The sequence below is a fragment of the Fukomys damarensis genome, unplaced genomic scaffold (assembly GCF_012274545.1).
Source record: "Fukomys damarensis isolate Sample0158 unplaced genomic scaffold, DMR_v1.0_HiC HiC_scaffold_28, whole genome shotgun sequence".
Lineage (NCBI taxonomy): Eukaryota > Metazoa > Chordata > Mammalia > Rodentia > Bathyergidae > Fukomys > Fukomys damarensis.
This window is the reverse complement of record NW_022900940.1, coordinates 7,516,360-7,538,489: the sequence shown is the minus strand read 5'-3', so window position 1 is coordinate 7,538,489 and position 22,130 is coordinate 7,516,360. Positions and strand designations below refer to the sequence as shown.

Here is a 22,130-nt window from a genome sequence, read left to right as displayed (position 1 = left end):
TAGATCTTCCATCTTTTTCTGCAAATAACTGATCATAGTTGACACTGGTGAGAAACATGAAGCAAAAACATGAAAACTAAAATGAACAAATTATACAATAAATAAACATTTGCCTGCATGAATATTATGCACTATTAAATGGGAAAGAGAATGCATTTGAAAGCCACCATTTATCAGTACATAGTCTTATTTAACAGAGACATGGATTTAGAGCAATATTATTCTGGTGCTGTATTTCTTTTGGATATCTGACACATTCATATTTGAAAAGATCTGATTACAAAAAGTCTTGTATTTTATGAAGATAAAAAGCTCCACTCTGAAGCTCTACTAATTGGTTCATTAGAATGAAACTTCAAAGAGAAAAAATAAAAATGAATCAAAGGAATATGATGAAACCATTCTAAGCAGTCACTTAGCTGCTTTCTGGTGAGGTGATTCTTTATGTAGTTTCCAGCTGTATTCAGTCTATTATTAATATAATGAAAACAGGTAAATTTATGTGCATGCATACAGAAGTGACTGTTGTTTTTATCACATGTTAAGAGTCAGCAGGTAACTATAAAGAGAATATTATTTTTGAAAAGGCAGCTTTTCCTTGTAATCTGTACAATCATTTTCTGTTAGACACAGATTCTCTTTCCTTGTCAAACAAGGACATCTTTTGGCATTTCCCCCTTATTTGTGTCAAAGAAGTAGTTCGGGTTTTCTCATTTTTGATTTTCAGAAAAACTTGTAAGTACCAATAAAGCATAGTTTTGAGAATAAATAAATATCAAGTACTAAATTAAAATTAAAAATACTTTGCATTTTTTATTCATTAAGTTTGTTGGTACATTTTAGGTATACATTATGATCTCATTCATCACTGGGAATTTATACCTGTACATGATATATCTTGGTTCTTGTTTTTTCCCATTCCCTTTCCTTCCCTTCCATCCTTCCACCCCTCTGTACCTACAGAAGCTTTTTTTCCATTTCTTTCTTTTTTCATTTTTCCTGTCCCTTCTTTCCTTTCTCCAGCCCCCTCCCTAGTTGGCCTTCCCCTTTGAACACTCTTCCTATTTCACATTGTCTGTTACATATTTTGGTCCTCATTTACACTTTCAGTATCTCACACCAGAGAAAAAATTTGATATTTACACATATGTGTGCTATTTATTTCATGTAAGACTATGGCCTCAAGGTATCCATTTAAGTGTAAATATCTCTAGTTTGTCATTCTTTATGGTAGTACTCCATTTTGTTAAAAAAGAAAACTATATCTCCTTTATCCAGTCACCAGTTGATGGGAATTTGGGCTGTTTCCAAGATTTAGCTATTACAAACTGTGATACTATAAACATAGGTACATATATATCACTGTGGCATGGTGTTTTAGTTCTTTGGGGAAAATACCCAGAAGGGGAATAGCCGGGTTGAATGAGACTTCTAATCCTAGTTTCTTGAGGAATCTGTACACTGATTTCCACAGTCATTGTACCAGTTTACACTCCCACAAACAGTGAAGGGTTCTTTTCTCCCCCATAGACCTGCCAGCATTCATTATTGCTTGATTTCTTGAATGCAGCCATTCTTTCTAGTAAGGTGCAATCTCAGCATTGTTTTCATTTGCATCCCTCGAATGACCAGTGATGTTGAATGTTTTCTCATATATTTATTTGCTGTTTCTACTTCTTCATCTGAGAAATGTCTGTTCATTTCTGATGCCCATTTTTGGGTAGCAGCTTTAAATTTGTGGGATCTAATTTTTTATATTCTTTATATATTCTACATAGTAGACCTTTGTCTGAGAATCAGGTGGTAAAAATTTTTTTCCACATAGTGGGTTGTCTGTTGACTCTGTTGGTAGTTTCTCTTGCTGTGCAGAAGCTTTCTACTAAGATGGAATTGCAATTAATGACTCTCTGTGCTAATTTGCATGCTGCAAAAGTTTTGTTCATAAAGTCTTTTCCTATGCCAATGTCTTCAAGAGTTTTACCTAGCCTATCTTCTAGCAGACTTCCTGCTTTTGTTTTAATATTTAGACCTTTGATCCACTTCAATTTTAGTTTAGTGCATGGTGAGACTTGTGGGTCTAGTTTTAATCTTTGGCAAGAGGAAACCCAATTTTTCCAACACCATTTATTAAAGAGGCTATCTTTCCTCTAGTGAGGGTGTTTGGCTCCTTTGCTACAGATGGGGTGGCTGAGTATGTCTGCAGTTGTTTCTGCAACTTCTTTTTTTCTTTCTTTCTTTCTTTCTTTCTTTCTTTCTTTCTTTTTTTTTTTTTTTTTTTTTTTTTTTTTTTTTTTTGAGGCAGGGTCTCACTATGTAGTTGAGGCTGACTTGGAACTCACTGTGTAGCCCAGACTGATCTCGAACTAACAGTGATCCTCCTGCCTCAGCCTCCCGAGTGCTGGGATTACAGGCCTGCACCACCACGCCCGGCTGCAATTTCTAACATATTCCATTGATCCTTGGTTCTATTTCTTTGCCAGTACCATGCTGTTTTTATCACAGTAGCTTTTTAGTACAGTTTCAAGTTAGGGATTGCCTTTGTTGCCTAGAATTGCTTTTGTTGTTCTAAGTCTCTTCTGGTTTCACATGAATTTTTGAATTGTTCTCTCTAGTTCTGTGAAATATGCGGTTGGGATTTCTATCAGAATTCCATTGAATCTATATGGTAGTTTTGGAAATATGGTCATTTTCATTATTGTTCTTTTAACGCAGGAACAAGGAATGTCTTTCCATTTTCTGATGTCCTCTTTAATCTCTTTTTTTCGGAGTGCTATAGTTTCAAAGTAGAGTTCTTTTACTTCCTTAATTAGATTGATTCCTAGGTATTTCATTTTTTGGGACGCTATTGTAAAAGGAGTTGTTTCTCCAGTTCCTCTCTCACTGAGTCTATTGTTTGTGTACAGGAAGCTTATTGGTTTTTTATTTATTTATTTATTTTTTGTACCAGGGATTGAACTCAGGTCCTTGTGCTTGCAAGGCAGGTGGCAGCTCCACTGAGCTATATCCCCAGCCCAGCTATTGATTTGTGTGTGTTGACCTTATATCCAGCTATTCTACTGAATTTGGTTATTAAGTTGAGAAGACTTTTGGTGAAGTTTTGGGGATCTTCTATGTAGAATATCATGTCATCTTCATATAATGACAATTTACATTCTTTATTTCCTATCTTTGTTCCTTTTTTTCTTCTCTTGTCTAGTTGCTGTGTCTGGTGTTTCCAGAATTATATTGAGCAGAAGTAGTGATAGTGGACATCCTTGTCTTGTTCCTGATTTTAGCATGAAGGATTTAACTTTTTGACCATTTAGTATGATGTTGGCTGTTGATTTTTTATAGATTGCTTTTGTAAGATTGAAGTAAGGACCATCTATACCAATTTTATATAAGGTTTATATCAACAGTGGGTGTTGGATTTTGTCAAATGTTTTTTCTGCATCTATTTAGGTGATTATATAGTTTTAGTCCTTGTTTCTGTTAATATAGTATATTGTGTTTATTTATTTACTTGTGTTGAACCATCCCTGCACCCCTGAGATGAATCCCACTTGGTCAGGGTGTATTATCTTCTTGATGATCTTCTGCATTCTGTCTTCCAGTATCTTACTAAGGATATCTTTTTGTGTCTATGTTAATTAGGGAGATTGCCTATAGTTCTCTTTTTTGGTTGGATCTTTCTCTGCTTTTGTGATCAAGGTGATGCGTACTTCCAGGAATGAATTTAGGAGTATTGCTTCCCTTTCAATTTTATTGAAGACTTCAAATAGCAGTGACAATAGTTCTTCTATAAATTTCTTGTAGAATTCAGCAGTGAAGCCATCAGGACCTGGGCTTTTCTTTGTTGGTAAGTTTTAATTATGTTTTAAATTTTGTTGATTGACATTGGTTGTTTAAAATTGTTATATCTTCTTCATCCAACTTTGGTAATTCATATGTATTTAGAAATCTGTTTATTTCTTCTATGTTTTCCATTTTATTGGAGTACAGATTCTCAAAGCAGGTGCTGATGATCCTCTGGATTTCTGCTGGGTCCACTGTAATTAATTTCACCCTGTTCATTTCTAATTGCATGGATTTGGGCCTTTTCTTTTCTTTTCTTTTTTTGATAAGATTGACTAAAAGTTTATCAATTTTGTTTATTCTTTTGAAGAACAAACTCTTTGATTCATTGATTTTTTATATCATTCTCTTGGTCTCCATTGCATTGATTTCTGCTTTGATCTTTGATTTCCTCCCTTGTATGAGCTTTGGGTTCATCTTGCTCTTCTTTTTCCTAGAAGCTTGAGTGAGGTTCAGCTTTAGGTTGTTTGAGCTCACTCTGTTTTCCTACTATAGGTATTCATTGCTATGTATTTCCCTCATAGGACTGCTTTCATTGTGTCCCATAAATTTTGGTATATTGTCATTGTCATTTATTTGTAGAAACTGTCTAATTTTTTCTTTAAGTTCTTCTTTGACCCATTGGTTGTTCAGGAGGGTGTTACTCTACTTCCACTTATTTAAGGTTTTATGGTTTCTTTTTCTGTTGAACTTCAATTTAATTGCACTACAATCTGATAATATACAGGGGATAACTTCAGTTCCTTTGCATTTACTTACACATGTTCTATGAACTAGCATGTGGTTTATTTTGGAAAATGACCCATATGCAGCTGAGAAGAATATGTATTCTCAGTGTGGAGTGGAACACTCTGTAAACATCTATTAAGTCTATTTGTTCAAGAATTTGGTTGAGTTGTAGTATTTCATTGTTGATTTTTTGTCTAGTTGATTTGTGCATTTGTGACAGTGGGGTATTGAGGTCCCCCACTGCAATTGTATTACTGTTTATTTAAGTTTTCATGTCCTTTAATATTTGCTTTATATAATTGAGTGCCCTAGTTAGATCAATCGATCGATAGATCAATAGATAGATAGAGATAGATAGAGGTATATATAGTCTTGGATTGTTTCCTTTATAAAGATGTAGTGACCTTCTTTATCTCTTAATTAGTCTTGGTTTGAAATCCACTTGGCCAGCAAATAGGATAGCTACCTCTACTTTTTTCAGGTTCTTATCACTTGGGGTACTATTTTCCATCCTTTGACTTTCAGTCTGTGAATTTCTTCTTCAAATGTGTTTCTTTTATGCAGCATATTGTTAGATGTTGCTTCTTGATCCATACTGCTGATCTATTTATTTAGATTGAATTGAGCCCATTAACATTGATGGTTATAACTGACATAGACTGACTTATCTTTGTCATGAACTTTTCCTGTTGTTGGAGTCTCCCTCACACCCTTTGCATTTGATTTCTTACCTTTCCGAATGGATTCATTCTGTTGGGCCTCATGGAGTTGTGACCCTCATTGATTTTTCCTAGGATATAGTTTAGAAATTTTGAGCACTGGTTTGGTATTTATAAAGATCCTCAGGTGTATTTTTTGTCATAAAAGCATCTTATTTCTCCATCGATTTTGAAGGATAATTTTGGACGATACATCAATCTGTGCTAAAGGTTGTTTTCTTTTAGGGCTTGAAATACTTTGCTTTGAGGTCTCCCTGGCTTGAGGGCTTGTGTTGAGAAGTCTGCTGTGATGCTAATGGATTGTCCTTTGTATATGATTTGTTTCTTTTCTCTAACTGCTTTTAAAATACTTTGTGTGTTGGATTTCTGGGGTCTTGGCTATTATATGCCTAAGTTTAATTTTTTTAATCATATCTAGTTATAGTTCTATATGCCTCACTTACCTTTATGTCAAATTCTTTTTTCCCTGTTTGGGAAGTTTTCTATGGTTTTATCTGTGGAAAATGTATTTATCTTTTGTGTTCTCTCCTACTCCTTCATTGACTCCAATCAATCTTAAGTTATTCTTTTGTTTTGAATCATCTAATAATTTTTGGATTGATTTTTCATAGTCCCTAGCTATTTTTAAGAAACCTTTCTTTCCATGTTCACTAACCACCATCCTGTGTTCTACATCTGAAATTCTGTTTCCACATTCATTTATTCTGCTGTAAAAATGTTCAGTGGAATTTGTAATTTCTTGGATGTCTACTTGAATATGTTTTATGTTTTCCAATTATTTGCTATGCTGGGTATTCATGGTTTCCATCATTTTCCTTAGCTCCTCTATTTTTTTATCTGTGTCTGCTCTACAGTTATTAATCATATCTTTCATTATTTTTACCATATCTGTTGTTATCTGAGAGATTATTTCTGATTTCATTTTTTCCAGAAACTCTTTCATCTATTTTGTTACCTTCCCTGTTGCCAGTTCAGGGAGTCCAGGTGGTTGCCTTTCCGATTGTTCCATCTCATTGCCCCCTGGATTTACCTTTGGTGATCTAGAAGTCTGGATTTGTATCTTGTTTAGGTGTCTTCTCATTTCTATTTTTGTTGTTTTTGTTGATGTTTTTGGTTTATTTCCTAAATTTATGCTTTTATATTGCTTATTGTGAGCATCTTTATTGCTAGTATTTAGAACCCTTAGGGAATGGCTACTTCTCAGTCTTGTTATACCAGGAAGGACAACTGACTAGAACAGTCACTTCACCTTGGCCAAAGTGATGCAATCAGCATGAACAATAGCATCAAACACAGCCTAGAAAATAACAGACTGTGATAACTCTTGATCTGCCACCTTTGACCTCAAGAACTAGCCTTGTGGTTATATACCAAAATCTAGAACTTACCAGAAATATGTTTATAGTAAATAAGCCCTTCAATATAGAAAATTCGCCTTCTGGGAAGAAGACTTAGAAGGAATTGAGGAATTGATGAAGAAATAGAAGAAGAGGAAAGGTTAGAAGTAAGGCTAGAAGACACAGGGAGATCATGTAAACTTTGAGAAACTGGTGAAGAAAAGAGGAAAAAGAAGGGAGGAGCAAAAACAAGAAGAGAACAAAAGAACAACAAATAGAAAACTAAAAACCATATTCACACTCCTACAAAAATAAGAACAGTCAAGAAAACATAAAACAGGACAAAAGCAGGAATAAGAAAGGTGAGAAATGAAGAGGATGAAGAAGACAAAATAAAGAAAAGAAGAAAAAATGTCCCCATCCGGGCATATCCCCGCTGTCAGCTGTGGACAACGTGGGAATAATGGTCTTTCTGCTCTCTGAATACTCGGGGCGGGCTCCTCGGAGCATGGCTCAGGCCTGGGGCTGAGCTGCATGCAGAGCTGCTCTCCCTGGCATTGATGGTAGGCTCCTCAGGGTGGGGTTCAGGCTGGGTGCCGAGCTGCACACCAAGCTATCCTTTGTATTTTTAATTCACTATATTTTACTTGCTTCTTTTTTCCCTAACATAGTCAAAATGCTCAGTATGGATAATAGTTGGACTCCAGAGTCTTACTACCTGCTTCAAATCCACTAAAAAGTAACATTGGGCTATTTCAACTCAATTTTCTCATACAAAAAACAGAAGTAATGATACAACTAACTTTGTAAGGTTATAGTAAAAATTAAATGAGAAAAAGTATATAAAACACTTCACAGAGTGCCTTGCACATTAGTAAATATGTGTTACTGTTATAACTTGGATCATAAGTGTCCTCCCAAAGGCCCATGTATTAAAGAGTTGGTTCTCAGCCTGTGGCACTGTTGGAAGGTGGCAGTGCCTTTAAGGGTTGGGACCCATGAGGAGATTTTAGGTCATTGTGCGTGCCCGCAAAGGGGATTGTGAAACCCTGGCCTCTTTCTCTCTTTTGTTTCACCTCCACAAGCTGAGCAGATTTGCTCTCACATATTTCTTCCATGATGTGCTACCCCTTGCCACAGGCTTAAAAGCAATAGATCTAAATGACTGTGGATGAAATTATGAGCCAAAATGAACCTTTTCCTTTTGTAAGTTGATGATCTATGGTAGTTTGTTATGGTAACAGCTGACTAATGCAGTTATCATTATTCATCAGAGACTGGTCTAAATCATTTATCTGTTCCTCACTTCTATTGCCCCACTTTAATCTGTGTGCCCATATCCTAAGCCAGGTTCTTTACAGAACAGGCATTTGAGGTTATCTGGCCATTTCTATCTTGAGATTTCTCTCTGTATTCTCTCTATTCAGCCTTTCTCTCTTTCTCACTCCTGGAAAAGTCATGTTCCTTCCTCCTGGGACTAACTCTTTCATCTCTAAAGAGAACCTATGTATTATATCAAGTTCAAGTCCATAACAATCACCCCATAGTGCTTGCTAAGCTGTAAAGTCTGCTATGACCAAGGGGTGCTGTCCACAATGACCTAAAAATTGCAAATGAACAAGATGGGTGGGAGATATATATTACCCAGTCTTATGTTCTTGATCCTGGTCCTTCTGCCATCTCTGAACCCTTACTGATCATTTATGATTTTTCTCAGTAAAATTTTTCTGCCTCCCTTTGGAGATCTTTATAATAATGTCTTAATTGGTCTTCTAACTACTGCTCACCTCATTCATCTCCCCTCACAACTGGCTGCCAAATTAATCTCATGGTTATTCCTGCTCAGGAACCTCCATGGCTGCTATTAGAAATGTGGGGAAAAATCTACTCATCTCAAACCTGATAGAGAGGAAAAGATCAGAATTTTACTGTCATTATTGAGGAAGAAAAATCAAAATTATGTTTTAAAAGTATATAAAATGTATCCAGTCTCCAACTGATTAGCATTTGGGCTGTTTCCAAGTTTTAGCTATTACAAACTATGCTGCTATAAACATCAGTGTGAATATATCACTGTGGCATGATTCTTTTAATTCTTTTGGAAAGATACCCAGCAGAAGGATAGCTGGGTCAAATGGAACCTCTAGTCCTAGTTCTTTGAGGTATCTCCATTTTGATTTCCATAGTGGTTGCACCAGTCTGCACTGTGGTTTTCTATAAAATGGAGTATTACTCAGCCATAAAGAGTGAGAAACTAGAGTCATTCACAGGAAAATGGATGGATATCAAGGCCATACTCCTCATGAAATAAATAAGACACGCGTGTAAATACCAAATAGTTTCTCTGGTATGAAAAATTAAAAATGTAAATAAGATCCAAATTGTATAACTGATAATGTGAAATAGGAAGAAAACGGCTAAAGGTGTAGGGGAAGTGGGAAGGGTAGGGGGAAGGAAATAAGGGAAAAGAAAAAAATATGAGTAAAAGAAAACAGAAACAAAGTCTTTGTAAATAGGGAAGGGTAGAGAGGGTGAAGTGAGGGCAGGGGTATGGGAAAAAATGAGAACCTGGTCTGTCATGTAAAGGTACAAGACCCAAATGATAAATGTAACTATACTGAAAACTTAAAAAATACCAATAAACTCAATGAGAAAAAAAAGTACGTATGAGAACCTGGTCTGTCATGTAAAGGTACAAGACCCAAATGGTAAATGTAACTATACTGAAAACTTAAAAAATACCAATAAACTCAATGAGAAAAAAAAGTACGTAAAATTTATGGAGCATTCTCTAAGCCAGACAGTGAGCTAAATGCTTTGCCAGTTGATCTCTTTTCATCTTCACAAGGATTATATAGTGTAGGTCTTCCTATTGTCCACATTTCATTAATAAGGACACTCAGCTTAGAGAAGTTAACTATGCTTAAGGACATATGGTTTGATACATTTCTGTTTAACCATTCTGTTTGTTTGTTTTCTGTCTGTCTACCAGTCTTACTCCTCACATTTATCCCCCTTACACACACACACACACACACACACACACAGAAGTTTCTTTGGCAGTAGGGAAAGAATGTTAAATGCAGAGTAGGGCCTGGTAAATTCCTTCTAAATCATATTGGGTCACTGGCTTTACACAAATCCCTCGTCAGTCCCAAAGTGGAGTTGCATTACTCCCTGCAGTATTTGTGCTTGCTAAAACTTCCATTACAAGCCAGGTGTGGTGGAGTACACCTTTATCCTAGCACTTGGGAGGCTGACGCATGAGGATTACCATGAGTTCCAGGCCACATGATGAGTTCAAGACCAACCTGAACTACATAGCAAAACCTTGTCTAAAACAAACAAACAAAAAAAAACAGTCTTTCATTACATGCCCTTTATCTCTGAGAGCATTTTCTGTATGTCTTCTTTGATCCTCCCAGCAGCCTTACAGTCTAAATCTGCCTGTTTCCATTTTGTACATGTGGAAAAAGCAGTGCAAGACTATGAAGCAACTTGCCAAGACCATGCGCAGCAAGTAAGGTGCCGAACTAGAAAATATACCCATAGTTCTCCCATCTTGACCAAATGTTTCTTAAGTAAAAATGATACCACTCTAGATGCCTGCAATAGCAACTCAACGACTACAAAAAGCTGGAATCCTGTATTACTTTTAAATACAAATTGCTGTCAAGGATCCTAAAAGCTGAGTTGAGAGTTAGGCGGGATCCCAGCATGTGGCTTCTCTGCCCATATCTTGCTCAGGAGGTGAGTTGAGGACAGAGCCTCAGCTTAACAGTGAATGTCTTGGTTTTCCTGAATTTATTTAACAACCACCCTGGATGTTATTACAACAAAGTTTATCTTCCTATGCAGTCATATGTGCCTTTATAATTTCAAGCAGGCAGACATGGACTGGGGCTTTTGAGGTTTTTGGACAAAGGTGGCACTGAAGTTTATTCATTGGATTTGAATTGCAAATGGACAGAAGAGAGCTTAGCCAGTTGCCACCTGGGACAGTGGGCTGCAGTGCCAGCAAAGGAACATTAATGCTGCTCCTGTGTTGAGTTGATCTTTATCCAGTATTTCAAAGAACAAATAAACACAGATAGTGGTATGAGGTAATTCAGTGGTTTTCAGAGTATTTTGTTCTCTTGGTTCAAGAAAAATATGGTTAAGTGGATTTTCAAAAGAGAAATAATGAAAAGGCCAGAGTACAGGATCTAGAGGCTGGTAATCCAGCCAGGAACAAGGAGGCCAGAAAGAAGCTCAGCAGCTATCAGGGGCATAGCAAGTGTACAATGGAAACCAAGCTGGACCCCGAGTGGTCCTCATCCTGGGATTGGTTAAGGCTCCTTTCTTTATATTGCACATTTGTCGAAAGTCTGCTCTTTTGTAGATGCAGCTAGAGAAGAAGGAAAAACCCACCATATCTTGGATCAAAAGCATACGTTTCGCTATTCCTAAAAAAAGAATGTTCTCTAAGTGTACTATTTTATAGAAAACCACCAGAATTGGCTTTGAGGAATCCATTTTTCCCTGTAGCTACTAAACCTTTTAAGTTTGTTTTTCAAAATAAAATTTTGTACTGTCCTTTTATATTCATGCGACTTGCTCCTTTTTCCGCTGAGTTCTCATCAAAACATGCCTCTCCCAATAAGCCTTTCCTCAAATTTAAACTCTGAATATATATATATTATATATGTATATAATATATATGAATATAAATATATCTAATAAATCTGTCTTTGATGTGACATGGTGATATGGCTTTGTAAAATGAGAATAGCTATGTGTCTTTTGGAAATCTTTAATGAAGTATTTCTAAATGAAAAAATCAGAGTTGGTAGGGACACAGGGAAAATAAGTTTGGGCGTGACTTGGCATGGTTGGATATGACTATGTGAGTTTTATTTTATTGTTCTCTCCTGTGTGATTGAATTTTTTCATAACAAGGAAAATTTTAAGCAATTTTTACATAACTAGAAAAGATACTTCTCTCACCCCATGTGTCCTTTGCTCTGTCCCATTTGATATTTCGCAACTCTATGGAATTACCTTGTTCATGTATTTATTCACTTTCCCAGTTCCTGTCTACTGTGGTCTGGATCTGGAGTGCCCACAGAGGGCCGTGTGTAAAGACTTATCCTCAGTTTGGTATGGTTGGAAGATGGTGGACCCTTTAAAAGCTAGGGCCTAATGGGACTGCTTAGGTCATTGGGGAAATGCCCTGGAAAGGAATTGTGTGATGCTAGTCTCTTCCTGTCTCCCTTTTGTCCCCAGCCATGAAATAAGTGGGCTGGCCAGCCATGAACTCCCCACAATAACATGCTGCCTCACCGTGGACCTAAAAGCAAAGAGACCAACTCACCATGGAATGAAGCCTCCAAAACTGTAAGCTAAAATAAATGCATCCTCTTTATATGTTGATTATCTTGGATACTTGCTACAATAAGGGAAAAACATTTTGGGGGTTGCCGGGAATCAAACTTAGGGCCTTGTGCTAAATCCCTGGCCCATGGAAAATAAATGTCCAACCATTATTAATTCCATGAGTACTGATACCTATTTAGGTCTTAGTAAGAAAACAGGTGATAAAACATTCAGTTCTAGATTTCTCAGCCTCACAGATTTTTAACTATAAGACCTGGAGCAAGTTTCCTAGTTTCCAAACCTGTTTTCTCCATTTCTATCTGGGGGGATAATCTCTTTTGCAGTAATACTGTAAAAAAAACTTACAAAGGGCTAGACTACATGGAACTTATCAGCTTTTAACAAAGCAAGATCTTTTGGTTCTTTCTTATGAATGTGGGGTATCAATTGTTTGTTTGTTTGTTTTTTGCATTGCAATTTGTCAATTATTTTGAAAGATTTAGTAATTAGAGGTATTTTTCTCCACTTTATAAGTACTAGCATTAGAAAGTAAAGTCTATTTTTGGTTTTACCAGCTCTGACTTGTTCTGCAGAATGGAAATTGAGAGTACATAAATTGAGGAGATCATTAAGATGAGAGAGATAAAAACTATTTGAAACCCCATATAAATTCCAAGCCCAATTTTATAGAAATCCAAAATGCATTTGAGGTATTCAGCAGTTCTCTTAAGGCTTGATTATAGGCTGGATGGCCTTAATTTTTCTCTAATATATAATTCTCTGTTATAGTACTCTAAAAATGCTGGGTCATATCACTAATGCTTACAAAATGCCATAAAAGTACACAGAGCAGAAAACCTCCCAGCTAGAGAAATTTTACAATCTGAAGATAGAGGCAGTTAACTTTAATCTAGGGGGATGAAAAATAATCAAGGAATGGGTGGGTTGCAGAGAATGTTCCTACTTTTCAAGTAGGAGACAATGTTTTGTTAATGTAGGAAGATCCAAAGTCAGGTCTCATGGTGAAGATCCAAAAATCAGCACTCATAGTGAAAGAAAGGAAAAAAGGAAGAGAAAGAAATTTTGAATAAAACAGGGCAGGGCATTGTACAAAATTAAGTAAGGGACAAAACAAAAATACTTTGCAGATAAATATTTTTAGAATATAAACTAAGATTTTAGGTTGTTAGAAATAAAAGGACAAAATTGGCATTTTGGAAATGTGAGAAGCTGTGCAGCAGCTCCTCAGATCCCTCAGGGCGGGTGTCCTCCGACCCCTGCCCTACCTGTAACTGGATCCTAAAATCCCAGAATGTTCAAGTCCCTGGTGTACAATGCCATAGTATTGCATATAACTGATGTATGTCCTCCTGTACACTTTCAATAATCTATGCATACTTGTAATACCCAACACAATGTAAATGCTAATGTATACTTGTTAGACTTTTTTGTTTAAGGACAATGACCTAAAACTCTATCACTTGAAATGCAGATTTTTTTTCAAACATTTTTTTAATCCATGATGGATTGAATTTGAAAATGTGGAGCCCACAGATATAGAGGGCTGACTTTATTACACCAAAAGTAACCAAAGGCACCAAGGGTCCAAAGTCCACCAAAGGCACTAGAATACAAATAAGTGCATGATTGTGTAGTTACAAATAAGTCTAGCTGTTAAAACCTTTTAATGGTCCTTCCTAGCTTGAAGAATAAATGTATCCCAACCATTGAATTCAGTCAGTGAATTTATGATCCATTTACTGAGCACCTGGTATGTGCCAAGTAGTAGGGTAAGCACTGAGAGACACCAAATGGGGTACACATGCTTCCTGCTCTGACAGCATTTATAATCCATTAAAGAAGCCAAATAATAAAACACTGTAGATAATTAAGATGAATTAACAAAATAAGTGTCAGGAATGCTCAGGAGCATTTGATAAAGAGATCTATCCAAATCTAGAGTTAAGGAAATGGGAAGGGAAGGCATAGAACAATAACCTTGTATCATTTAGAAAGCTTAATTCTGAATAAGTGGACTTGGCAAGGTTACCAAGGAGAAATGATTTCTATACATAGTAATAACAGCTTGTGCAAAGACCATAAGAAAGGAAAAAGTGAGTTGAGGAGGCAAACCAGGAGAAATTTAGTATAACTAAAGTGGAAACAGAATGGGAAAAATGCTAGATGTAACAGGTAAGGATCTGATTACACAGGGCCTTATTTTGGATATTATCCTCCGTGCAACAAGAAACTATAGGAGTTAAGGCCAAAGAAAGAATAATGATTCTTCTTGTGAAAGTCATTCCATAATGGATTTATAATTGAACTATGCTGGAAAATAGGCCATTTGTACATATCAGCCAAGACACACAGACACCTCCAGAACCATAGGATTCTGGGAGCTCATTGTGTCCTGTGACTGAAGAATTACAGCACTCCCTGCTAAAAAGAGAACACACGCACACACACACCCTTGCAAACAGACTAATTCCAAACCACATTTGAGACACAAAGACGAATGAAGAGATGTCAAGTGGGTAGGGTTGACCCACCCCAGGGACTGGTTGGGAAACTGTAGTGACTAGCTTGGGTGGAAGGATAATCCCAATCATTGGCATCTTTAGAAAGTACCATTTGCCCAAATGGGAGTGGTGAACTACCATCCCTAATTCTGGCTTGTGGTCTGTCGCACAGGAATCTGCTCAGCACAGTTTGGGAAGGTTCCATCCATTTGCTTAAGACAAAAACCTGGGAATCATCCTTGATTCTTCCTCATTCTTTATTCCACACATTGAAGCCATCAGCAAAGTGTTTGTTATGCTCATTTCCAGCATGAATCTTGAATCCATTTCCAGTACTACCACCATTGACCAAGCCGCTAGTATCTCCAGGCTGGAGTACTGATAAAGCATCTCAGTGCATTGCGGCCCATTCTTTATGTACAGTGATACAGCAGTTGTGGAATGGCTCCAGGCTCGAACTTTCCGCTACGCACACAGCAAAGTTCAAAAATAATCTGCTCTTCACAACTTTGCTTGATAGTCAACCAAAACTTTGACTTGAAAAAGCCTGTATAGGCCAAGAGTGAGTCATGCATCATATCTCACCGTGCACAGAAAGGGCTGACGTTTTATTCTAAGCACTGCTCTCTCCCAGGCAACAGATAGAGCTTGTATCAGTCATTGCGCTGCATTTGCTTAAAATATTGTAACCATGGCTCCAAGGAAAACAGTACCAATAGTAGAGCCTAGAGGAAAGCTGTGAGAACCATGGTAGAGTTAAAGAAAGAAATCATTGTGACATTTATTAAAATGCTGGAAAAACGAATTTGTAAGTGTAATTTTGGGACCTCAAAATCAATTATTATATTTTCCATTATTTCATATGGGAAAATGAGTTCAGTTTTCAAGCCTTTTTAGAGTTCAAACATGAATTTGGAACAAATTGTCTTTGACAATGCAGGTGCTACTTTAGCAGCTCTTGAAAGTTAAACCAGAGCTTGTCACTTGCCTACTCTGCTCTTAGAAGAAAATAATTCCTTTTCCTGGCTTACCAAGCCTTTCACGATCTGGGCCCTGCCTCCCTTTCCGTCTTTACCTGGTACCACCCTCCTCTCTAAATCTACCCTGTCCTTAGTCCCTTGGTCATGTCAAAATCTTTTTTGGCCTCAGGGCCCTAGAACACTGTTTCTTAATGTGGGGACCAAGGACTTCCTGCAGCTTCTAAAATGTAATAGAAAATGCAAATGCTCAGGTTCTGTTTCTGACCACATCAGAGTATTCTGGGAGTGGGATTCAGAAGACTGTCTTAAAAAGCTTTCTAGATCGTTTTTTCTATCTAGTACTGTATTAAATTTTGAATTATTACTCTAGGAAGTTTTGTTCCTTCTTAGGGCAGCAACTCTCAAAATACGTCTTAATTTCAGTTGACCTAAACCCAACATACCTGTGGCTGAAAAAAGTAGAAATCTATTTCTTTTCCATGGAGAAGTCCAAGTAGGTAATCCGGGGGTGGATTGGAACTCGACTGCCAGGAGGTGAGGATCCTGCAGTCTTGCTGCTCCACTATTCACAGATTCTGTTTCCTAGCTCACACCACAGCTCAAGGTATCTCCTCCCATTCCCGTGCCTTCAAGCTAAGAAACTAGAAGCAGAAAGGGAAAAATCAGATCCATTCCCTAGGAGATGCCTTCATCTCTTTTATGAAACATTTATGAAAAATCAAAATTTTTGATTTTGTTATCAAACAAAATCGAAAGCCAAGGGGAGTTGAACACCACTTCTACGCATTTCCCTCCGACCAAATACTACTAAGACAGTCACACCCAGCCACACCCAGGAAGGGCTGCCATGTGTAACCTCCCGGACCAGCCCAAGTCTGGGATTATATTGCTAAGGAAGAAAGAAATAACGTGTTTGGGGCAATAATGGTCATTCTCTGCCTCATTTCGCACTCTGTGGGTGCTTCCACGAAGCTGTGTCTTCCTCACAAAGCTCAGCCCCCAAATTCAAGTAAACCCCACCTTGTTGTTCTCTCCTTCTGCATCCAAATTATTTTATGGCTTGTGATAAAATTTGTAATTAAAATTTTAATTTTAATTTAAACTATCTATCTATCTATCTATCTATCTATCTATGCGCTGAGTGTGTCCATCCTAGACCCTAAGCCATGTGAAGGCAGAAGTCCCATTCATTTTATTCAGTATTGATCCTCCAGCACCAGCTACAGAGCCTGGTACATAGCAAGCCTTTTCAATATTATATGGATGAATGAATGAATCAGTCAATCAATTAACAACTCGAAGAAGTATTTCTCCTGAGGCTGCTTGAAAGAGCTGTACAAAGATGTGAAAGCGCCAGTGGGGATATACCCTTCCCCTCTAATCCTTACACTGGACTGCACACATGTGAGTGAGGGGACCTCTTGTCCCAGCAACCTGAGGAACTAAGCATAAATCTGCTGCTGCTATAAACCCTATGAACTTCAAGCAGTCCAGGAGAAATCAGGAAAGAAATAAACTATGACAAAGCCCCCAAAAAGGTAAAGAAGTAAATCCAAATATATTAGTTGGGCTGGGGATTTAGCTCAGTGGTTCTGCCACCTGCCTCATATGTACAAGGACCTGCGTTCAATCCCCAGTAGCAAAAACAAAAACCAAATAACAAATACATTAGTAACCATAACATAAAAGAATAAAATTTTCAAATTGAAAAGCAAAGTTTATCAGATTTAGATTTTAAAATGAAATTCAAGGCTGACACTAGACATAGTAAAACATAATGACAAGGGGGAAAGTCTAATAAGGGAAGATGTAACTATTCTAAACTTGTGTGCCCCAGGAATTTTAGAATATGTCAGTCCAAAAGTGATAGAAGTAAAAAGAGAAATAGTCCAGCCTGCAATCATGAAGGGAAGTTTAACACACCTGCTTCAGAAAGCATCCTATCAAGAAGTAGCAATAATGATGTAAAGCTGTAAGCACAATTCACAGGTTAGGTCTAATGCCTGTTTTCAACCCTGCACCCAGTGATATACTTTTAATCCTCTCTAGAAGTACAGATAGCATAGATTTTTAAAAAATCACCATTAATGATGTAGAAATGCAATCTCAAAATCAAAGAATTTTAGATACTGCAGACTATGTTCTCTGACCAAGAATATAATAAATTAAGACATCATCCCCACAAATACATACACTCAGAATTTGTAAATGCTCTACCATTAGTCATTAGTAATAGAAGAAAGCAAATGAAAACTATTTGAAAAATCACTAACAAAAAAACCTTTGTCTATTAGAGTAAAAGCTCTACTTTAAAATAAATGTATTACCTTTAAAATCAAACAAAATTAAAAGCCAATGAGCAAAAAATTGAAAAATCAAGCCAGATGAAGGAGGAAAATAATAAAGGGCAAAACTTATTTTCTAAAACACAGTAATGAAGATCAACTCAACCCAATTCCAGGCTTTAAGAAGTTAATAAAATAGTCAAACTTATGAGGAAAAAAGAAAGACTATTATAAATGAATAATCAACCAATAGGTGACTTGGCTTGATGATTATAAAGATAAAACTGGGATGATAAAAGTGATAAGTGTGATCCACTGCTAGTAAGAGTCTATATTGACTAGTTTATTTTCTGTTTCTGTAAGTAAATACCTGAGGCTTGGTGCTTTATAAATAAAGGAGATTTGTTTAGCTTATACTTCTGGAAGTTCAAGAGTGTGGTATCAACATCCTGGTGAGCGTCCCCTCTGGCTGCAACACTGTAAGCCAGAGAATTGCAAAATGAATTGGATGAGATGAGAAGGAACCAAGCGCAGGAGTTGGCCACATTTTATAATGACCCACTGTCTTCCAAACTAACTCACTGTGAGATGTGCATTAATCCCATGGTGCCCCCAATGTCCTAATGACCCTTTGCGAGGCTCCTCTTCTCAGAGCTTCCACCTCCTCAACACCACCACACTAGGACCAGCTTCCAGCCCGTGACCCTTTAGGGTTCACACTTAATCCAAGTATAAGCCAGAGCACAACCAAATAAGTTTATATTTCTCTTCTCAACATGAAATACTTCCAGAATTAAATGTTAAAAGGCAACAGTGATTTAGTGCAGGGAGTTTAATGCCTTCTTTAGTACATGTTTGCCATCCAAAACAATGACATTCACAGTGGGGAGTTGGAACACGTACCTACAACATCTTAATTCTTTTTATGTCCTGAACAAATCTTAAGAGAAATCCCAGATTATAAAACCAATTCAAGTAAAAGTACAGAAGAAACCCGTTCATCCCTGTCTCCCAGTGACCCAGTGTCATAGAAAGTGACACTTTCTATGAGTCCCAGAAACACCTGCGAACCCAATTTCAAAACCAATAATTTATCACGTTACTGTAAAAATGTCTTCTGATGGCCCTCTGTGCCCAGAGCATTTCTTCATTGCATCACATGGAGATACAGTACGAACTTAACCAAGTGAAGGGCCTCTTCTGCGACTGCTTGAGTCATGTGGCTTTACTAAAACTGTAAAAGTGCTTTCTTGTTATCCTTCCTAGAACAGAACGCAAGCTGTGCCGTATGTGCCATCAGTCATATTATAACTTGAATTCTTGATTTGCAAGTAAAAGAAAACTCTAGCCAACCACTACAGAAATCAATTATTGGAAGAATCCGGGGTTCCTAATTTAACCTGTGGAAGAGGGGGAAAAAAAGGCACCCTGAGAAGGATGTGCCTTAGTTACTTTCTCATGGTGGAGAGGCAATATCTAATACCCACAACTCTTAACAGAGGAAGGGTTTATCTTAGCTCACAGTTCACAGAGATTTCAGTCCACAGTCAGCTAGCTCTGAGGCAAAGTGGCATGGCAGAGGGGCGTCGTAGAGGAGAAACAGCTCATGGCATGGCAGACAGGAAGCCGAGAGAGGGATCAAAGAGGATGGAAGGAGATAGACCCTGACAGGACATGCCCCCAGTAATCTGCCTTCTCCAACCAGGCTTTACCTCCCAAATCTCATTTAGCTATAAACTCAGCAGCAAACTAATCCACCAATAAATATCATGCCCCCATAATCGAAGCACCTCCCCAAAAGCCCCACCTATGAGCACATGAGGATTTGGGAAGGGGCATCTAGATATAAACCATAACAGATCAGGACAGCACCACCAGTTCATTCACTCAGGTGCTGCCATGACAATAATCAGCTCCAAAAAAGACTCATGCACATGTGTCTGTGTTCAAGATACACTTTCCTAAGAGAAAGGCTCACTGAAGTCAGTATCATGTCAAGCTGGCCTTCCTGCCCTGTGACCAGTACCGTGCTCCGTCATACCCTGCCTTCTACAGCTGCCCTGATTCTAGTCAATTTTATGAGTCTGGTCCCCTAGTTTCTCACTGGGTCAGTAAGCCCATAATATATGGATTTCCCTTCCCTTAGGATAATTCTATTCAGTGCCTGTTGCATGCAACTAAACTTCTGGCTAATACAAAGGAGCTTTGTTCAAAGGACTGTGAAAAGTTAATATGTGTATCTTCACAGGACTGCCATTGTGTCATTGGAGCAATAGGCTACAATTCTGTCAGTCTGTTACGATTTAAGGCTAAAAATAGTGGGGATTATGGACCTAACCTGACTAAAAAGCTCCAAGTCTTAATAACCTTTGGCAAAACCCAAAAACAATTGCTGTAATTTCTGTTCTTGGTTGCTACTCTACATTTGTTTCTATATTGGTCCGTATTCTGAATAGATGGTTTCCATTGATTGCAATTGTCTTCTTGCTCTGATTACAAAATCTTGAAATTAAAGCAGAAAATGGTTGTAATACCCCCTTGTTCCTGCCAAAGTGAGTTTGTCAAAACAACAGACAAAACAGGACTTCATTTGATCATCCCAGGAGAATGGAAGTTGGAAATCCTCTGCCAAAAATATGTTCAGGGCAAGGCTTCAATCAGAAGGTGCCTTTTATCTTTGGAGACTTCACTAAGCTGACCTTAAGAAAATGTAGCTATGCTCTTTCTAGCCTTTAATGTGTGGGAACCAGACCTAAGTCTCCATATGCCAGAATTTTTATTACAGAGCTAACCCAAACTCCTCACAAAGTATCATAAATTCACAGTAACATGTCCACTGAGACTTTTACCCAGCAAATGTGTGGGAAAATATACATATCGCCTAGGCCAGTGTTAAACAACATCCAAGAGACCATTAGTGACCTGGCCAATGGCCTTCAGTTGCTTTCCCCTTGGTCTGTCCTTAACTTTGTACATACACTGAGCCAACTCCACATACAAAAACTTTGCCCCAAGAGAGCTACTTTGTGAGAAAGTACAGAGACCCACAAATCTAGAGAGTGTCTATATTAAAAGACATAATGAAAACCATGAACTTGGAGAAATGAAAAACACCGGACTATCTTTGGAAAACCAGATGCATTCATCCTTAAGATGTTTAAACCTAAAATATATGCCAAGAAATGGCCATCTGATAAATAGTACTGGGAAAATGGCCAAGAAACATACAAAATGTTGCTTAACATCACCAGCCATCAGGGAAATGCAAATTAAAGTCATATCAGAATGGCAAAAGCTGAAAAAAGTCACCATACCAAATGTTGTAAAGGATGTGGAACATTCCTAAACTTCAGGTGAAAACTTGACTTGGTGTTATAATTTTGGAAAATGTCATTATCTACTAAATTTGGATGTATTAATGTTCTATTACCTAGCAATCCCACTCGGGTACCTGTTTAACAAATTTATTCACACATACATTAAGAAATATTTATGAGAAAGTTCTTAGCAATAAAATTTGTAATTGTCATAAACTGAAAATAATCAAATATCCATCAACTCTTAAATAAATGTATACAGTTATTACTACACATCAATATAAATTAACAAGCTACAAATGAAATACCAACTTCAGGTTGAGCTAAAGAAGCCTAACATTCACAAATAGTGTGGCACTCCTCCTATGCAAAGTTCAAAGCCAGATGCAAAACCATGATGTTCAACTGAGTCAGGACAGTGTCACCTATGGGAAGAGAGCAGGGTGTTAAATGGAAGCAGACCATTGAGGATCTATCTTCCGGATTCTCAGAGCATTCCACATCCTAAAGAGCAGTGGGACTTAAATGAGGATTCCTTATAAGGCTATTAGTCTCTACATTTATGTGTTGAGTACCTTTCTGCCCATGTACACTTCAAGATAAAGGGTTTTTCAAGAATAGAACTAGAGACCAGTGGAGTAAATATATTCCCAGGACTCAGTTGGAAGAGACCCACAATGACTGAACTCAGAGACTATACAATCAGGCCTGGTTTCCTCACATGTGAAAACCGGCTTCAGAATTCCCATCTCAAAGACTTGTCGCTGGGTTGGACACAGGCTCTACACTCCACCCCACCTGGAATTCTGTTTTCAGCTCCTTTCCTCTAATAACCTGGATAATTCCAGTTTGGCTTTGAGATGACTATGTTATGTCTCTATGTTGTCAGTGATGGTTGCACACTGATTTTCCCTCACTGTTGTCCTTCACATTGCAGTGGTATGCAATGGGCAATTCAGGATCCTAGGCACAGGAGAGAAAGCAAAGCAAACTTACTGAAATAAATAGGAATTATTAAAAGAGTAATAAGGGCTCTGAGAATCCCAAGGAAG

General features: G+C 37.6%; 1 protein-coding gene across 2 annotated transcripts in view; it reads left to right on the top strand.

Annotated features, from left to right (window-relative positions):
* The first annotated feature begins 11,703 nt into the window (after positions 1-11,703).
* Pdzrn3 (PDZ domain containing ring finger 3) overlaps positions 11,704-22,130 on the top strand; it is a 387,594-nt gene continuing 377,167 nt past the window's right edge. Inside the window, exons 1-2 of one of the 2 annotated variants that reach the window (XM_010629965.3) lie at positions 11,704-11,758; positions 11,885-11,995. In XM_010629965.3, the coding sequence (XP_010628267.1) occupies positions 11,930-11,995 (66 nt within the window). In that variant the 5' untranslated portion in view covers positions 11,704-11,758; positions 11,885-11,929. The other variant, XM_019208309.2, reaches the window with a different exon arrangement.